This window comes from Piliocolobus tephrosceles, chromosome X (assembly GCF_002776525.5).
Source record: "Piliocolobus tephrosceles isolate RC106 chromosome X, ASM277652v3, whole genome shotgun sequence".
In the NCBI taxonomy this organism is placed as follows: Eukaryota; Metazoa; Chordata; class Mammalia; order Primates; family Cercopithecidae; genus Piliocolobus; species Piliocolobus tephrosceles.
This window is the reverse complement of record NC_045455.1, coordinates 73,675,350-73,695,323: the sequence shown is the minus strand read 5'-3', so window position 1 is coordinate 73,695,323 and position 19,974 is coordinate 73,675,350. Positions and strand designations below refer to the sequence as shown.

The 19,974-nt window shown below is 41.0% G+C and overlaps 1 protein-coding gene and 1 long non-coding RNA gene across 12 annotated transcripts in view; one reads left to right on the top strand and one right to left on the bottom strand.

Moving 5' to 3' along the window:
- Positions 1-19,974, top strand: part of LOC111523072 — a 128,141-nt gene that overhangs the window by 22,926 nt on the left and 85,241 nt on the right. The gene's annotated exons all lie outside the window — the stretch shown is intronic.
- ENOX1 (ecto-NOX disulfide-thiol exchanger 1) overlaps positions 10,449-19,974 on the bottom strand; it is a 566,136-nt gene continuing 556,610 nt past the window's right edge. For all 11 annotated transcript variants that reach the window (XM_023187381.2, XM_023187382.2, XM_023187388.2 and 8 more), the window contains one exon: positions 10,449-10,789. In XM_023187381.2, coding sequence (XP_023043149.1) covers positions 10,658-10,789 — 132 coding nt within the window. In that variant the 3' untranslated portion in view covers positions 10,449-10,657. The remainder of the gene's footprint in view (positions 10,790-19,974) is intronic.

Sequence of the window (19,974 nt, the reverse complement as noted above, 5' to 3'; positions counted from 1 at the left end):
CATTTCTTGAGCTTCTTAAGACTTCTAGTAGCACATTTCTTGAGCTTAGAGGATTGCTGTTTTCTGTCCTGTTTCTTTCCAGGGTCTTAATAGATGATCTTAAAGACAAGTATTTGATTAGATCCTTGTCCCAGGCTATATTTTACTTTGAAACTCTTTTGCCAGCTGAAGAAACAGATGAAAAGCAATTTTCTTTTCCAGCCAAGAAGTCCTGTTTCCTCTATGGTCTCTCTCAATTTGCTTATGCACCGGACAGTTATTTTTTTTAGCCCTTTCATTTCTTGTAGAATCTTAGCAGTATGCAGCAGACACTTTCAACATTATGCCTGGAAATGTTATTGCTCAAATCCCAAGTTTATTAGGCACATTTTCTACCATCTGAATTGACACATGTAGCAGTTTTCTCATTTTTTTGTTACTGCATAACCCATGTTGTCATCTTTCCATCCTCTTGTAGCAGTTTCCTCATAATTTTTCTAGCCTCTGCCCATTTTTTTTTGTTAGTCGCAGCACCCTAGTTTTAAATAACAGTTTCAGTGTTAGTTGTTGCCACAAAGAATGTTGCATGACAGGTCACCCCAAAATTCAGTGGCTTAAACAATCATTTAGCTCACAAGTCTGCAGATCAACTATTGAGGCTGAATTGTTCCTCTTGTCTCTGACATATTTTCTTAAGGAATCCACTGGCCATCAGCAGATCCAGATGGGCTTGGCTGGGGCCACTTGACTCAGCTGCACATATGTGTCATGGCTAGCCCAGTGAGCTAGCCCAATGCATTCTCGTTAGTAGTGTCTGAGTACAAGAGTATGCAAACCTAACCATGCAAGAGGGCAAGCAGAAATGCACAGGGGCTTCTCCAGCTTCTGCAGCCGTCTCATTGGCCAAAGCAGCATAAATGATCAAGTCCAGAGCTGGAATAGGACAAGATTACAGTGTTACAGAACTGGAGGTATGGATATAGATAGACCATTAAATAGTGCCATTAATAACCTCTGTATGCCACAGAAATTATTTCTGTGCAAATATAAGAATTTCTGTCGGTTGTGGTGGCTAACACCTGTAATCCCAGCACTTTGGGTAGGCTGAGCAGACGAATCACTTGAGGTCAGAAGTTAGAGACCAGCCTGCCCAACATGGTGAAACCCCATCTCTACTAAAAATACAAAAATTAGCTGGGTGTGGTGGCAGGTACCTGTTATCCCAGCTATTGGGGAGGCTGAGGCAGGAGAATCACTTGAACCCGAGACGTGGAGGATGCAGTGAACAGAGATTGCACCACTGCACTCCAGCCTGGGCGACAGAGTGGGACCCTGTCTCAACAACAACAACAAAAAAGAATTCCTGAGTTACAACCTTGCGCCGTTGCCTCCCTGGAACAGAGTTCTCTGATGTCCTTGTGGGTCAACTGTGTCAGTTTCTTTGCCTTTTCTGGCTCTTTCATAAATTTGTTAGAAATATTTTCAATCCTCTTACATTTCCTGCCAGTATCATCTTTTTAAAGTAAATTCCGTATGTTTATCACCTACAGGGTTGAGTGTCACCTTCTGTTGTTTGTCCCAGGTTAGTCATCCTCCTGGGAAAAGTGAATAGCTGAAAGAAATAGAGGGAGGAGAGGGAAGAACCTGAGGAGTCAAAAATGATTGCCAAACCCAGAGGTATCTGGATGTCAGTGAAGTTGTGAATGTGTGTAAATGTGGCTACATATGTATATGTTTGTACCAGATGTAATATTTACATGAGTGTGTACAGGAGTTTTTATTAGTGTGGGTATGTGTGGATGTGTATATATCTGTGTGTTAGCAAATGTATATGTGTGTGGTAATGGGTATTTCTTCCCAGTTCATTGAAAATCACTACACATGACCTGATTAATCAATGAGCCAGTTACATATATACTCACAAAGTCCTATGGGAAAAGAAGGAAATATGAAACATGGAGTCAAAAGGGTTGTAAGAACAAAGCAGGAGTTGGGGGCTCTTACACCCCAGCTTAAACTTCCAAGTTTGAGAAATTCCAAATGGCATTAAGGACATTTTAACTCCTTCTCTCCCCATGTCCTTCCTCTAGTCTGAACACTGGGGAAATATGCTATAAAGACATCCACGTTGCCTTTCCATAAAGTAATATGAAACCTAGGGGCACAAGATGGATTTTATCCCTTTGATTCTCCCACCAAAGTATCCCATCCTTACTGGAGGTAGAGGACCCAGGAGAAGATATCTAGTCCCTTCTCTGGCTCAAGAGTGGGATGCTGTTCTGTTGCCTCCGAAATACTTTTTATATTTGAGAAAACATACCGGGTATGTCTTTGCCAAGACTCTCTTCCAAGAGGCCTGGTTTGAGTTAGGAGCTTGCCTGTTATTCACTGGTTTCGTGAGTTCTCAGAATCTCTCAGTGAAGTGTCAGGAATCTGGGGTTCTTTGGCAGTCCTAATTCTAGTCCCACACAGGGCACAAACCTCTTTAGACAGGTGGGAGATGTTCTGTTATGTTGTATGGACGCATTTGTTGTTCCAGAGAGGAATCAGAAAGTTGATTCCACTTGATGTATTAGTGGTGATCTCTGAGGGGAAGCACTTTTCAATTGGCAGGGGACGGTGAGGCCATGAGATTGAAAACTGTTGCTTGAAGAATTCTGTAATCTTAGATGACCTAGTTCTACTTAGTCAATGGATAAAATTACAGAATTACTCTATAAGGGTTAGTATTATCCCATTTGGGGATTAAACTTCAGAGATTAAATCATGTGGCCATGATCACTGAATTGGGACGATTCCAGAAGAATGCTCTTGAGCATCTCACTCTACTGCCTCTCTGGCAGGTGATCTATCCCCTCCAGACCAAAATGCTGTGTACTTCATTTACCAGTCCCCCGTGGCAGAGCAGCAATAGAAAAATGGGTTGATGAGGCCAGGCGTGGTGGCTCACGCCTATAATCTCAGCACTTTGGGACGCTGAAGCGGGTGGATCACAAGGTCAGGAGTTCAAGACCAGCCTGGCCAGCATAGTGAAATCCTGTCTCTACTAAAATGAAAATTAGCTGGGCATGGTGGCGGGCACCTGTAATCCTAGCTACTCGGGAGGCTGAGGCAGAAGAATCGCTTGCACCTGGGAGGTGGAGGTTGCAGTGAGCCGAGATCGCACCACTGCACTCCAGCCTGGGCGACAGAGTGAGACTTCGTCTCCAAAAAAAAAAAAAAAAAAAAAAAGTTGACTATAGGTTAGCACAGTCTAGGTTTCACACTGTCCCCCACTGTCCACAGTCTAGTTGCATACAAGGCTCAGCCTACAAAACCTTGTCTTAGATACACATTGAACCAAAGTTCCCTTTATCACCTCAAGGAACAGACGGTGAGGTGCAAAATCCTACTCTGTTGTTGCTCAGCCTTAGACAGTGACAGTTAATCTAAGAATTAATAGTACTTCATATTTGAAACTTGATTTACTATGATTGCAAGTCTTAAAAATGATGCATGATATGTTGATTTTGATATAATAATGTCTGTTTGATAAAAGACCCACGATGGTTTTCATACGTTATCTCCACCTGAAGATAATGTTTGACTTCCCAGACCACACTTGCTATTTTATCTCAAGAAATACTAGAGAAACAAATCCTCATTTATGCATAAACATATTCAAAGGCAAAAGATTTATTTATTGATGAGAACCTCAAATTGGCCAATTTTTAGCCTTTTCTTCTGAAAAGAAAAATGTTTTCCAAAATGAGATTGCTACCAGATGCAGTGAATTACATAGCACTTTCTCAGATATGGAAAGCAGATGAAATGGAATATTCTGGTTTCTGATTCAGTCCTATTCTTATCTACACATAGCTCTTCTTAAGTGAACTTGACAGTGTTGTGGGCTGATATTAAGATGGACTACTTTAGTAAACAAGAAAAAGGGTTTCACTCCCTGCAATAGCAAATGAGCTTTATAATAGAAATTTCTTTGTGCAGGGGAAGATATTACAACTTTCAACACACACTAAATATATTTGCTAGGCAAAAAAATGCATTTCATTACATGCAATGCACTTGTACGTTAACCACTTTTTTGCCTTGTATTGAGGACGTAACATTTTCTACTGTAAAATGTCTGCAATTTATTTTTATGCTTGTTTTTCCCATGAAGTGAATAGCCCTGTACTGATAAATGTACATTATATGAGAGATGAAATGTGCAGAGCAAACATCTGAGCTTGTTGGGTATCTGTACAGTTTTGTGAGCAGGCAACAGTTAAAATTTTGGACCACAACAGCGAATTTTATTAACACAACCAGTCTGTAATTACTAGATTAACCGGAGTCCTTTACTTTGACACTCTCAGCAACTATAATAGATGTGTATGTTCTCTAAAATAATACTATTGCAGCTACAACTATAATTTTTCCTGACAATGTCTCTGCTGGGTTAAAAAAAACCATAATTAATACTTTATTTAATCTTTGCGTACTGTATACCTAGTTGACCATCATTCAAAATGGCAGTAGCCCAGAGCCATAGTTTCTTCACAGTTGAATGTATTTGACCCTAATTACTGCTTATTGGAAATATACCAAACAAGTAAAAAGGGAGCTGTAACAAAGAATTCAGGCTTTAATTTTTTCTGTGATGAGAGAACTTTGATGGTCACTACTTATTTGTCTATAAGAGTTGAGGAAGTCTTTGCAGGTTAGAGAATTACAATTATCTTGCTAACGTCAGTCTTACACTTGAACATGTTTAATGGACTATTGGTGGGGATTATGATTGTTTTATACTTATTTTATCTTGTATTTGGAAGCATATGATTGACTATTTGTCAATGGTCAGGATAGGAATAGGCTGATAGGGAAAAGGTTCGTTCCCTTTTCTGGGAATGATGTAGTTTAAGTACTATTTTTGTAGAAACAAATGCCTTCGGTCTGCCTGGCTGTATGTTAGGAGGTGCTTTATGCTTGCTCTCTTATTTAATCATCACCCTATGACGTAGACATTAGTCTTATATTATCGATCCGGGACTAGCACCTCGGTGTGGTTGAGGGACGTGCCATGGCCACAAGGTCAGTGAATGTTGGGCTGGGCTTGACCCCAGTGCAGCCTGAGTGCTCGCCTACACAGTAGGAGACATTTCCAAACATTTGAAGCCTGTGAATGAAAGAAAGTCCACTTGCAAGTAGAGGAGGAAATTGGAGGTGGTGGAACTAGAGAGACAGTGTTTTAGTGATCTAATATGTAAACATCTTCACTATAGCTTGTTGAAAATGCTCATTTTCGGTGTGCTACACGGAATAGTTTCTTCAGTTACTTATGACAGGCTTATTTAATATACATGTGAACCTTTTACCATTTTGATGAAAAATAAGTCAAGCTATAAGATTTTTAGTGATCTGATGTCTCTATTTTCTCAGTTTATCAGAATAAACTGAGTACTATGGGAAAAGAGTCTTACATTTTGGAGATAAACCACCTATTATTGAGTCCAATAAATAAACACAGTAGCCATTTTCTGAAAAGGGCTACAACCCCTGCCAACAACAAAAACCCCAAGAACCAACCTCAAAGTAAAACATCCCCGACCCTTACCAAGAAAAAACAACTTGTGAATCATAATTTGTTGCATGGATATTTGCTGAGTCAGTCTCATTTTCTACACAATTACTATCAACAATTTTTTTTTCATTTCATTTTTACCCTCAACGAAAATGAACAGTTTACTGAGTTAAAAATAAGCTTCCCTACACTTTCAAATGTTGTTTTTGATGTGGTATTTAAATATTTTCCAACACTGATCAATGACTTTTTCTTACTGTAATAGGTAAAAAACACCTAAGCCAGCAAGAAGAGTTCTCTTCCAATGGAATATTATTCCTTTTTTTTTTTTTTTTTTTGAGACAGGGTGTCACTCTATCACCCAGGTTGGGGTGCAGTGGCGTGATCTTGGCTCACTGCAACCTCCGCCTTCCAGGTTCAAGCAATGCTCCTGCCTCAGCCTCCCAAGTAACTGAGATTACAGAAATGTGCCACCACACCCGGCTAATTTTTGTATTTTTAGTAGAGATGGGGTTTTGTTATGTTGGCCAGGCTGGTCTCGAGCTCCTGACCTCAAGTGATCCACCTGCCTTAGCCTCCCAAAGTTCTGGGATTACAGGTGTGAGCCACAGTGCCCGGCCTATTATTCAGCCTTAAAAAGAAATGAAATTCTGATACATGCTACAGTATGAATGAAACTTGAAGTTGTTATGCTGAGTGAAAGAAACCAGACTCAGAAGGGCAAATGCCATAAGATTCCACTTACAGGAGATACCTAGAATAGGGACATTCATGGAGATGCAGGGAATAGAAGTTACCAGAGGTTAGAAGGGTAAGAGGATGAGGAGTTATTGTATAGTGAGTACAGAATTTTGTTGGGGATAATGTAAAAGTTTTGGGTATAAATAGTGACGATTGGTTACATAATATTGGGAATGCATTTAATGTCACAGAATTGTACACTTATGACTGGCTAAATTAAGTATTCTATTTTACCACAGTAAAAAAGAAAAATTAAAAAATAAGGGTTCTGCCAAGGCATTACAATGGAGAGACACAAAGTTTTAGCCTCTATTGCTGGACCTAATACCTGAATAGATTCTGATTCAACAACTTCAGAAAGTTCCTGTGTGAGTTCTTCTTTCATTAATGTGATAAATATTTATTTAAAAGTAATGATATGTCATGTCAGACTCTGAGGGACTAGAGGGTTGAGTAAGGGAGGTCTCCTGCCTGCAAGAGTGGAAAGACAGTCACATTAAAAAATGATTAAAATACAGTAAATGGGCTGCAATAGATATGTAATGAATAGTAGGGGAAGCCCAGGAGAAGGACTCCTGAGGGAATCAGGACCTCATAGAACAGTTGATAATTGATCTGGGTTTGAAGTTTGAATAGGAATTGGGTTGCTGATTTTTTATTTCAATAATATGCAGTACATTCTCGCTCACATTTCCCACCTTGGAATCTTGAATCTAAGATATTTGCAGCCTTTTCAAATATTTTGTAGTATTTTCCCTTTGGGTAAGTATAGGCAGATTGGTTCCCGGGGGTAAAAAAGACATCTTGGATCATTCTCTGTCCTACTTTCTAAATATTTGTAAGCAAAACCACTTCGAGAAATAATTCAAAGTAAATGAGATGTGTTCAAGTCCATCCAAGAGCTTGTAATATAATAGGGCAAGGACAGCTGGATGGCAAGTGTCTTCAGAAACAGTGTGGGATGGCTGTGCAGAGGCAGGAAGAGTGACTTCTGCTGGGGCATGAAGGCTTATTTCACATTTAAGGTTGGGTAGAACTGTGATAACTAGATGTGATGATGGTTGTTTCATTCAAATAGATGAACAGAAGCAGAAAAGCAAGAAAAAGGATGAATCCTTTTCAGGGAAATGGTGAAAAAGTAAGTTGGAAACGCCCTTTGGGGCCAGATCACAAGGATCTCCAAACCTTCAATATTTTGCTTATTCTAAGGAGAGAAAGGCATGAAGAGTCTTCACCCCTCTACCCATGTGTAAGGGATGGTGGAGAATAAAGGAGGATAAAAAGGGATCCAAAGGCACTGGGTGGCACTGGGCTCACAGTTGGGTGGAATGGGTTGAACTATTAATAGAAGTATGACCGGTGAAAAGGAGAAGATGTTTTGGAGCCAGTTAGCCTTAGGTTCAAATCCTGATACAAAATTTACTAACTGCAAAGTTGGCCAAATTACTTAAAACTTAGGAGCCTCGTTATCCTTGTGTGACAAATGGGTATGATAATATTATCTTCATATAGAGTTAGGAGGATTAAAGAGAATGGGGTGACAGATATACGTAGTCTCCAGACCACCCTCATAGGCACCGTTGTTAGTTCCTTCCCCAGGTGATCGCCAAAGTCCCATCTGAACTTGAGAGTCTGTGAAATAATTTATAGAGGATTAAAAAAATCCAAAAATCAATTATTCACATAATTGAAGTTAAAATATATAACCAACATATTTCTAGACAAGTAATAGAATTCATTTCAAGTATAAATAAAAAAATTACAGCCAAAATAGATTTTCCTAGTGCAGAAGCTTCTCTCCAGCAATGACTCTAATATTTTTGGAAGCTGAATTAACCATTTCACTCCCCCAAGTTGCCCCGTAGGGCTCATATCCATGCGTTTGGAAATGATATCTTCTTGTCAGATCTAACAGGTCCCTCAGCTTTGTGTGAGCACAGAGCTCAGAGTTAGGGGTTTACCTGTGCAGGATGTCTTTCTACTAAAGTGACTGCCAGTTATACTTGAAAGTATCAATGCATGTTTGAAAATATCCACCATGCTTTCTATTAGAAATAGCATAGGCTGTGGTACCTTCCCCTGTGTCCTTACTACACTTCATGACTTTATAGAACTAGCCACTTTACTGAATTCTTTTTTTCTTGTTGTTTTTCAGGTGAACTGCTTAGGTTTTCTATTTTACAATAATAGCATCATCTGTAAATGATGTCTTCTGCTTTCTGACTGTTGTGTCTTTATTTGTGTCTCCTGATTTGGAGATAAATCTGTCATGATGGTGGTAGTAGGCATGGACTGATGGTAAGGGAAGGTGTGTAGGGTTTAATACGATATGGACATATAGTTTATATGCCATAGCACCTATCATATCTTTCTTGTTACCAGAATCACATCATATAGAACCTTTTGGGAAAATGCCTTTTTTTCTTTTTTCTTTTTTTTTTTTTTTGAGACAGAGTCTTGGTTCTGTCACCCAGGCTAGAGTGCAGTGGCGCAATCTCGGCTCACTGCAACCTCCACCTTCCGGGTTCAAATGATTCTCCTGTCCCAGCCTCCTGACTAGCTGGGACTACAGGTGCCTGCCACCACGCCCAGCAACTTTTTAAAATAGAGATGGGTTTCACCTTGTTGGCCAGGCTGGTCTCGAACTCCTGAACTCAAGTGATCTACCTGCCTCAGCCTCCCAAAGCGCTGGGATTACAGGCACGAGCCACTGTGCTGGGCTGAAAATGTCTTTTTCACACTGAACTCTGAGCACATTAAGGAGAGGGTCTTTTCTTACTTACCTTTATATTCATAGTGTTAGCCCTAAGCCTGAACAAAACACATGTGTAGATATTTATGGGAGGTATGAGTAAGTACCTTAATTTATCAGAGATCAATAAAGGTACTTATCAATAAAGATATCAATGAAGGACAAAAAGTCCAATAGGAAATTATGAGTATCTTTTCATAATATCAGAAAACATTAACTGTTTAGCTGTTTTCCTAAAAAAATGTTTCAATTATGGTTAAGGATACTTGTCTTTTTTGTGATTCTTATGTAGGATAGCAGGAAGGGGACAAAATTTTAAGTCATATCCAATTTGTTACTAAAATAAAGAGGGGAAGCCCAAATTCTGTCTAAATTGTTGGTCCGAGTGTAGATTCTTTCGTTGCTTTTCTAATGTGTTTTCCAGTAAACATACAGATACATAAATCCAAGAATTAATAAGATTAATGGACTACTTTGTACCTGCCCAGGAGGACAAAAAGCAAAGTAAAAATTTGTTTATTATTTGTGGATTCTATGTCCTGTTATTTTTAAAAATCTACTCTAATACTGCATATTAATGCTGTATAATCTCCTTTCTTGGTAATTTCCACTCCACAATTTTTATATATTCCTATTTGAAATAATGTTTTATGTCTTAATGTCACTCATGTATTTTATCATTTTTAAATGATAGGATATGAGATGGGACTGAATAATGAGAAAAAGACTTCTTAAGGGAGAAATAAAATATATCAAAGAATAATTTGTAAAACCAATATGGTAGAAGTCATATTTATTGAAAAAAATTAATATCTTTGCTATAAAATTTGTAACAGGAATATTTACTGCATGTTTATTTTGATGCATAAACCTGAATGCTACATACCAAGTACAAGACAATAACACTAGTTTTTCTTTTATTTACACTTTATGAAAATTGTTACGCAGTCCATGTTAAAAGAACTTATGATGGAGAATTGTTACATTAGAAAAATAATATTCTTGATAAAGCATTCTCAATGTGTCCAATCATATTTTCTGCCTTTTCAATAAGGCAAAAGTCCCTGGAACAGCATATAACTTAATTTACAAAATACAATAACTGTTTAGACACATATTCAAGTTTTCTTTTGGTATGATTTTCCCTCACTGTAAAATTTTTTCTTTTTTCTTTTCTTTTCTTTCTTTTTTTTTTTTTTTTTTACTAAAACAGAAAGACTTTCAGGAAAATGTCATTTAATGATTTCAGCTATACATTACATATACAACTCTGTAGCCTAGCAACAATCATCGCTACACCATCATTAACTTTAAATATTTTGCTTGGTGAGCTATTCTCAAATGTAGCATATTTTAAGATTTTGCCATCATTATGACTGTGGAATCATTGTTTGGTTTTCATAGGAAACAGATCTGTCACAGTATTAAGCTTTGTTTATTTTAAGGAACTGGTACACAATTACATTTCCACTCACAAGAGAACGCCACAGATATAACTAAAGGCAGGCTTCGACGGCTCCACAAAGGTTGCGTGCTGGACCAACCCCACACCTCCTGCTCCCCCATCGCACAGCCCTGGCCAGGTTCACATGGTTTCACTTCCAGAGATGTTTAGGTCTTCACAGTTAGGTAGTTTTAATTCCTTCAAAGGCACACAACTTCCATCTTTTTTCCAGCGTGGCTCCCACACCTGTGAATTCCTGTTTGAACATGCGTGGCAGCCTCATCAAAAGCATTTCTATTTCATTTGCAGATATCTGTTAGAAAGGAAGAAAAGTCACTTTGGGGAAAGAAAGTCATCTTAAAGGAGGAATGGATTGGGGAAGGATGAGCTTTCCCAGTGATCTAAACAGCATTTAGTTTTCTACTGGGCTGTCAGGGGATGTCCTTACAGAAGGAATATTCAGAAGTACTGAATATGGGTATCCCATCTCCCGAGCAGCTGGCAGGGTGGGGCATGAGTTGGCTGGGCGGAAAGTGCTGAGTTCACCCTTCATGTGGATGGCTACCTTACTGGCAGCACCAGGCCTGAACAGCCCTCCCCTGATATAAAAGGAGATGGGGAGGGAATTTAAGAGGGCTCAGAGCAAATCCATCACTACTCCTGGAAAGCTACTAGTGGCTTCATCCTCATCTATGAAGGACAGCAATTTTCTTTAATGCTGCCAGGAGCAGAGGACATTTGGGTGGATTTCTTGCCACCCACATTTCTTTCTCTTCCTTAATTTTCACATGGACCGGGCACCATGAAGGTTTCAGAATGGAATCTAAACTCCAAAACCTACAACAATACAAGTCTTGATATCCAGTCATAAAATTCAGGTATATTTTTTAATGCAACTTCTTTCTTCTACATATTTTTATTAGATGAAGTTTTACACCAATAATTCATTTTATTTTATTTTATTTTTTGAGGCAGAGTCTCGCTCTGTTGCCCAGGCTGGAGTGCAGTGGCCGGATCTCAGCTCACTGCGAGTTCTGCCTCCCGGGTTTACGCCATTCTCCTGCCTCAGCCTACCGAGTAGCTGGGGCTACAGGCGCCCGCCACCATGCCCGGCTAGTTTTTTATATTTTTTGGTAGAGATGGGGTTTCACCGTGTTAGCCAGGATGGTCTCGATCTCCTGACCTCGTGATCTGCCCGTCTTGGCCTCCCAAAGTCCTGGGATTACAGGCTTCAGCCACCGCTCCCGGCCCAATAATTCATTTTAAAGAGCAAATCAGCCATAGTCCCTCTGCTCTAGCACAGTGATTGCTTTTGTTTTCCTGTGTCAGTGTGCCAATCCATGTGTGTGCATGAGGATTTTATATCACAGGGTGGCCAATTTGGGGTCTGATATTCTGTTTGAATATCCCCAGAATGTGGGGTCTGATATTCTGTTTGAATCCTGTATCTTTAGTCTTACAAGTTAAATGACCCTTACAAAGGCAAATAGTCTCTTTAAGCCTCAGCAAATGGAAATAACATTTAATAAGGATAGCATGGAAACGACTGGCTTAGCACAGACTTGGGCACATAGAAATATTCAATGAATCAGAGCTATTACACTTTTTCATGGTGTAATCACTGTAGAGATATCATTTTAGAGTCTACACTTTCCATTTAACAATATTAGGATTCATTTAAAAGAGACATCAAATAGACCAAGAAGTCTAATCAACTGTTCATTTAATGTTCTCATGGAAAAGACTTCATATGATACATTCAGTATTCCTGGGCCTATAATACAAAACTTTAGTTAAATAGAGGCAGTCCTGAAAATGGAAATAAATTGTATTCTAAAATTTTTTGTGAATTATTTTGAAATCTGAATGCATTTTCCCATAAACACCATATTAGAAGGATGGTTAAATTCCCAGGTCAACCGACAAAAGCTTATGAGACAGATTATGTGAAGGTTCATAATAACTGAGAAGTAAATTTTCTTTCAGTGAGCACTGTGCAAAACACCTTCACCACCAGTGTCCTTTCATTCTCATAGCACTCTGGTGAGATCTGGGAGCAGATACTATGATGCATCTCCACGTTATAGCTCAGAAAACTGTGTGAACTACAGAGGGTTAAGTGTTTTATCAAAGACAGAACTTGGGAAAGAACCCAAGGGTTCTTTCATGGGTTGGGGCCTGGGCCTTGATTGGTGTGCCTTAAGCACGTCCCATGATTGTCAACAGCCAGGGCTGAACAACCAGGGCTGCTGGGAGGTCTTGCTCAGCAGTCACCTGGGGCACTTGTTAAAAAAAATCAGATCCCCCAGCCAACCTCTTCTCTGGAGATCCTGATTCAGCTGGTCTTGGGTGTAGCCCACATAATCTATTTTTAACGACCATCCCAGATCATTCTTATCATCAGGCATATTTGGTTAAGAATGGGGGCTTAGGCCAGGCGTGGTGGCTCACACCTGTAATCCCAGCATTTGGGGAGGCCAAGGTGGGCGGATCACGAGGTCAGGAGGCCATGTTGGCTAACATGGTGAAACCCTGTCTCTACTAAAAATACAAAAAATTAGCCTGGTGTGGTGGCACGTGCCTGTAATCCCAGCTACTCGGGAGGCTGGGAGGCAGGAGAATCACTTGAACCTGGGACGCAGAGGTTGCAGTGAGCCGAGATGGCGCCACTGCAATCCATCCTGGGAGACAGAGAGAGACTCTCTCAAAAAAAAAAAAAGAGAATGGGGACTTAAGCCAGACAAGCTTGGATTTTACTCTGGCTAGGCCTCAAGCTGTGTGATTTTGGGAAGATTACTTAACATTTATAATTCTCACTTTCTTCAGGTGTGTAATAGAAGTCGTATCAGGGCATTGTAAGGATTATGTGTAAAATGTAACACAGTGCCTGGCACAAGTTTTCTCTTATGTAGATATGTATATGTGTGTGTATGGAATACTGATAGAAAATGACACTATTATCTAACCTTTTGTGGCATGGAGTGGTATGTGGTCAAACCTAGTTTTTCACTGGTCCAGGAGGAAGTTTTCTTTAAGCCTTATGAGACCAAGTTATCTTCTCAACGAGTTCCCTTCTTTTGGAGGAGTACAGCACAGATTATCTATGGTGGGCTCTAGTCTCCAGTCAAATTCAAGTGCCACCCTGGCATGTCCTTCCCCAGATCAAGGAGAGGCCATAGCAGAACACACAGGCCGAGGTGCACGCCAGCCCACCAGCACCTTGTTTCCTGTAACCGCCACCTCCCTTGGAAATGTAGGGAAGAAGCCCTGTGCCATTCATTAGGAAGGGGAGAAAAAGCCAAGTTCTTGAGGGCAAAATAAATATCTGATTTAAAGATAATGTGTAGGAGGCCAGCTGGGGTCAGGAGGGGCAGTCCCATCCAGCAGCCCTGCAACTGGCTGTAAAAAGTTTGACAACTTGCAATCACCAGGAAACTTTTCCCTGCCAGACTCTTCTGAAAACACTGTTTAATTCTCACCACACTCTCATAAGATAGGGAATAATTTACCAACAAGAAAACTGAGGCTCAGTAAGTCCCACAGGGTAACACAGGCAATAAGTGTGGACCAGACCTCCTGGCTGTGGTGCCTTGTTCTTAACCACCCCTGCCCACCTCCACCAGGGAGGGGACCATGGAGTAAGGACAGGAAATAATCCTCTTGGTCACTGCCCCTCTGGCCCTGGGTGGGTGTGGATGCCATGGAAGGCATCCGTGTACAGGAGGGCAGGGCTCTTCTGTGATGAATACTCTGAGACTGATATCAACATCAACAGCAAAACACTGAAAATTCCCAACTCAACTGGCTCACACACATTCATATTGCTGATGCTTGGGCACCCCCACATGAACGATCCACCAAAACAGTAAGCAAATGGTGGCAAGTCTTGGCTAGCATGTACTGAAATGTGGCAACATCTTGTTTTCCATGGCGTCTTTTGACCTGAGCCTAGACTTTAACCACAAAGGAAGCAGGACAAGGCTTGCAGCAGGAGAGAGGTAGCTGCCATCTGCTGAGTCTTCACTGTGGGGTAGGGAAGAATAAGTGCTTCACCTGCATTATCTCATTAGAAAGCTCAATAAACAAGCAATTGCACCCCTCACTTGCTAGAGTGAAGAAAAGCAGACACAGAAGATTTGGATCACAGTGATAGAACAATCAGTAACCTCTTCCAGTTTAGTAACCAGTTAAGTAACCAGTCACTTAACTTCTTTGCGCCTGTTTTCTCATTTGCAAGACAAGGGAATTGGAAAGAAACACGTGGAATGCCCTGAGGACTTGGTTTGAGTGCTGGCCTTTCCATATCCTAGCTCTAGTCTTAGGATAAGCCATTCAAAATTTATCTGTCAATTAGGTTGTGGCAAAGATCTCAAAATGAGAGGATGTGATAGGTCTTTTGCACACCTTAAAGCACAAAACAAATGACAGTCCCCACTTTAGTAGCACTTACTGTGTGCCAGATACTGTTCTGGAATGCTTTGCATCTACTAAGTCATTTAATACAAGGATAACCCCCCAAAAACCATTTTACAGATGGTGAAACTTAGGCACAGAGATGTTAAATAAACTGCCTGAAGTCAAACAGCTAAGTAGTAGTGAAACTAGGATTTGAAATCCTCGTAATTACTTAATACATGCTTCAGATTTTGAGAAAGCCAGAAATTAGTATAATGGGAATTAATCTCAAATGTATTAACTGTAGTTACTGTTGGTAGTGTAAGGTAACAGCTGGGTTCTGCCACAGAGATGCAAATAATATAGGTTATTTGCACTTTGGGAGGCCAAGGTGAGAGGATCACTTGAGCCCAGGAGTTTGAGACCAACCTGGGCAACATAGAGAGACCCAATCTCTACAAAACATACAAAAATTAGCTGATACGGTGGCACGTCCCTGTGGTCCCAGCTACTTAGGAGACTGAGGCAAGAGGATCCCTTGAGCACAGCAGTTGGAGGCTGCAGTGATCACTCCACTGCACTCCAGCTTGGGCGACAGACTGAGACCCTGTCACAAGAAAAAAGGGATCCCAGCTAATTCTAGAAGAATTCCTTAAAGTTCTTTAAAGATATTTCTGTCTCATGACAGAAGAAAGATCAGGGCGAAACCTGTATCAAGTAAGTTAATTTTATGATTTTCAAACTTCTCCCTTACCCTGACAAAATAACCTTTATGATATCTCATCTTTTGGGATTTTTAAGACAAATTCAAGAGAAAATTCAATTTGTCCTTCATTTTCTCCCTATGGCCAAATAATTTTTACTTTACAAATACTTCCACTTACTTCAGTTTTGTTCTCTTCCTAATAATTTGTCAGCTATTATCTTGCCATCACAATATCCTTTGCCTTCCCACCAGTACATTCTTTGTCTTGAGAACTGAGACTCTGGAGTCATTATATAAAACCAAGCCCCCCGACCTCAGTGGCCGAGCTCTGAGTGAAGTTTACCCCTTTCCTCATCCTGCACGAGAATCACTTCTGAAACCAGGGATTCTCTCTAAGCTCCTACTCCTGTTCACACCCAGAGCCCTGGGGTCCAGGGAAGAGCTGTTGCTTGCCCAGCAGGTAAGTAAAGGAGTAGAACTTGCAGCAGGGCCTATGAATCCAGCCCGGCTTTCAGAGTGACGCATTCCCTCATTCCCAAGCATATTTTGAGGAGATTGCAATACATGTGGCTAAGGTAGCACTGTGTAGCACTGTGATATAGATTAGAGATAGATGCCATGACTATGAAATCTTTTTGCCATACACCATGTATTTGGTGCTCTAGCAAGTGGAGAGGATAGTCATAACCCTGAAGTTTTGATTACCCTCTTACCCAGCTGGCTTTTGTTCCAAGAAATTTGTGGCCTATATATTTTCAATCTTTGATATCGTCAGTGGATTCTTCCATCTATTTTGTTTGAAACTTTCTTACACTTATTCTTTTAGGAAGGATTTATCTGCTGTAAATACAAAAAAGAAAGAAAGCAAACAGGAGAAGGAAACAGGCTCTGTGTAACCAAGGAGCTTGTGTGCTGTTAATACCACAGAGGTCATTTATAAAATCTGCTTGATTTATGTTTTAATTTGCTGACTCTAGGCTAAGCCTACTGCCTCCTTGCCTGGCCTCTAAGCACATGTACAAATGGACACAAGCAGATAAGAATCAATTTGTTCTCATCATGGTGGGCTCCATACCCCATATCATCAGGCAAGGGAAGCCTGGCGAAGAGGGGCCCCTGTTTGGGCTACTGAAAAGACCCCAGCAGAGGCCGGAGTGTCAGGCAAGCCAGTTGAAAACCAGACTTCCTTCCATGGGCAAAACTGACTTTTAGCCTTTAAATGCACATTTAGATCTTGTTCATTCTTCACATCCTGAGCAGGGCACAGTGTTAGCACACACAGACACCTCGCAATAAATGTTCACAGAGAGAAATACAAAATGTAGATGGGGCAAAGGGAGGGGAGGAAGGGAGGGAGAAAGAAGGAAAAGAGGAAAGAAGACAAGAAGCCAGGAATTCGAAGGAGTGAAGCAAGAAACTGCTAGAGGAAGGGAAGGAGGGAGAAAAAATTGTGATGAAAGAAGATAAATAGGAGAGAATTAAAAGGAGCAAAGAATATGGAAGGGAAATGAGGAAGGAAGGAGATAAAAAGGGTGGGTAGAAAGGGGAGAACAGAAAGAAATGTGGCAATGTTAGCTAAAGCATCCCAGAGGGAAGCCACCGGAAGAAGCATGGACTTGAGGGTACCTTATGTTAAGCATGACTCCCACAGATTTCACCCTTCTTTAACTCCTGGTTCAGAGTATCTTCCCTACCCAGTTTAGCACTTCATTAGGTCATGTCTGATTCGCAAGTCATTTCATAACTAGGCGACAAGCTTGTTGAGAACAAGGTTCTATCTTAGATGTCTTTTGTGTCTTGGCCATCTCCTGTTCTTCTCTGGTCCCTAAGAGACCAGAGAATGTACAGTGCTGGGTACATGAAAAGCAGTGAATGATCCCAGCATTCATTAGGTTTTCACAGAGGTATGCTATTAGTACAGATGATTTTCCCCTCTAGGGGAAATGTAACACATGCCCATGACCTCTCAAGCTGGTCACAGTGGTGTCGTGCCAAAATAGCAGGTCGTTCTAGATCCTCCAGCCTCTGTGGCCACATTACGCCGAGTCTGGTTTTCAGAACCGAATCTTCCACACCATGGGCCTTGGGAAGAGGCTGCAGGTGTGTAGAGGGGCAACCAGACACGCTTGGAAAACTGGGCCTTCATCTCCTAAAGGATACATAAACAGGGAAGAGCAGACGAACCCTCCTCTTGACTGTAAGAAGTCTTCATCTGCTAATGCTCCAGTCAAATGTGTCTTCTGGGCTGCTTCGGACAGACAAGAGGTTGGACTTGATGGGCCCTGGGGCTGACATGGTAGATTCTATGTATTGATAGAAACCATTTTCATGATAGGGCTGCTTATTTTAAACAGTTTGCCTGCTGTGCTCTGGGCAAGATTTTTGACTCAGCAAAGCTTCAGAAGCCATGCCCACCCCCCAGCCCTTACCCTGTCTTCCTCTGAATGAATCTTTGTTTTTCAAGTATTTCTGATATGAAAGAACAGGGTGAATGAGAGTGGGTAATTTAGAAAAGGCCAAGAAGAGAAAAATATGCAAATATGAAGAGCAGGAATAATATTTAACTGGAAGATAGCTTATTGTTGGGCTACATGGTTTTAGGAAGCCATGTGCAATGTACATGCCCAGCATAATTTAAATTAATTTCTTCCATTCCTAGTCATTCTTATGCCCATATGTAGCCTTGGGGGAAATCCTAATGACAGTGACATTACAGGACTGGGTTAAGCCTGCTTTCCCTGTTCTCATCAGTACAGGGTGGGCATTGGATTTTGCTGTCTGGATTAAAAGGTCTATCCTCTCAGCCTCACTGGAATAGAAGGAGCATGTGGTCTGATCCCTGGTGCCCAGCAGTTTTGGAGTTCTTTTTCAATATACTTTCTACCCCAGGCATCAGGAGGAACCTGACAGCTCTAGTGGGCATTTCAATCAGAAGATGGAGGACTATCTGGGGGTAGGCAGGGGACACCTCGTGTGTTTCCTCTGTAAGGGAAATACTTTCTTCATCTTCTAAAATAAAAGTACCAGTCTGTGATGAGATGCACTTCCCTTGACTGAATCCCATCCAGAAAGGCCCATCATCTAATGGCCAGGGACCAGGCATGTGAATTCTCTCTCCTCAGAGACTGGTAAGGGAACATCACAAATCTTACCTGAGCCCTGAGGATAAGAATAGAACAAGAGCTTCCACCATTCCCCGGCCCCCAACCCCAGCCAAAACAAATCAATTCATTACTTATCGATCCCTCCCTGCCCATTCCCAGGAGATGATTTTACACACACACACACACACACACGCAGGCATACACACTTCACTGGTGATCATCATAGATTGTCAGCCTGCGATGATGGAGTGGAGGAAACAAAGAGTCCTGAAATTCTTCGATAAACAACAAGTGGATTCTTGGCCATTTCAGCTTCTACTAAAACAACAACTGCTTCTCAACAAAGGCTTCCCACTTGGGACTTCCAGAAAGGGGAGAACAGAAATGTCAACAATACAAGGGAAGGATGGTAGCAACAATAGGATTCATTTCTTAAGGGCCTATTCTTTGCCAAACACATTGGTGCAAGCAGCAGTGTTTCGTTTAATCCTCCAGGCAAAGGTGGCGGTGATATTAAGGAACAATGATACCAGTAAAGAGGAAACAACAGCAGAGAAATCCTTCAAATCTATATGACAACAAAGGAACACTGCAGCAAGTCCTTCTCATTTCATCTGAATTTAACATGAATGCTTTCTCTTCCCTGTGCATGTGAGAGGAAACCACAGAGAAACAAATGGATGATTCTGAACCTCCAGAATTTTAAAATTCTCTAACTCCTTTCACCCTGTTTTGTTCTACCGGGTCATGAAAGGCATGGATCTGTATAACTGAAAAGATTCCTCTCAAAGGGGAAGTGTTAGATTTATTGAAGAGGTTAAACGCTTTTGGGATCATGTATTGGGAAGATTATTTGAATCAAAATAAGAACACAAGGTAGTCATTTGGTGCATGCTAGCCATTGAAAATTTAGCATGAGGTATCTGTATCTGTTCAGGGACACAGCACTGCAGGCTGCTGGTCTGGTCGTACCAATCCCATGCATTTTGCTGTGCTCTATGGAGGACCTTCTTACTTTTTTCCATTTTCCTTCATGACCAGAAATTTGACAGGCGACTAGCTGGCTTCTCTAGTTTGTCTGTTTTGCTTTTGTGTCCACCCCGCTCCTGGGCTTCCCTAGTATTGGTTAATGATGATGTTTTATTTTGTCAGGGCCCCTCCCATTGTTCACATGAATTTGACACATTAATAAATCACATTCTTTTTGTCTCTTTGAGCACACCGATACTGCAAGGGGATAGGAGTACAGCTGATTTGTGGATGGGAAAAGCTGAGCTTCAGGGAGGTGAGGAG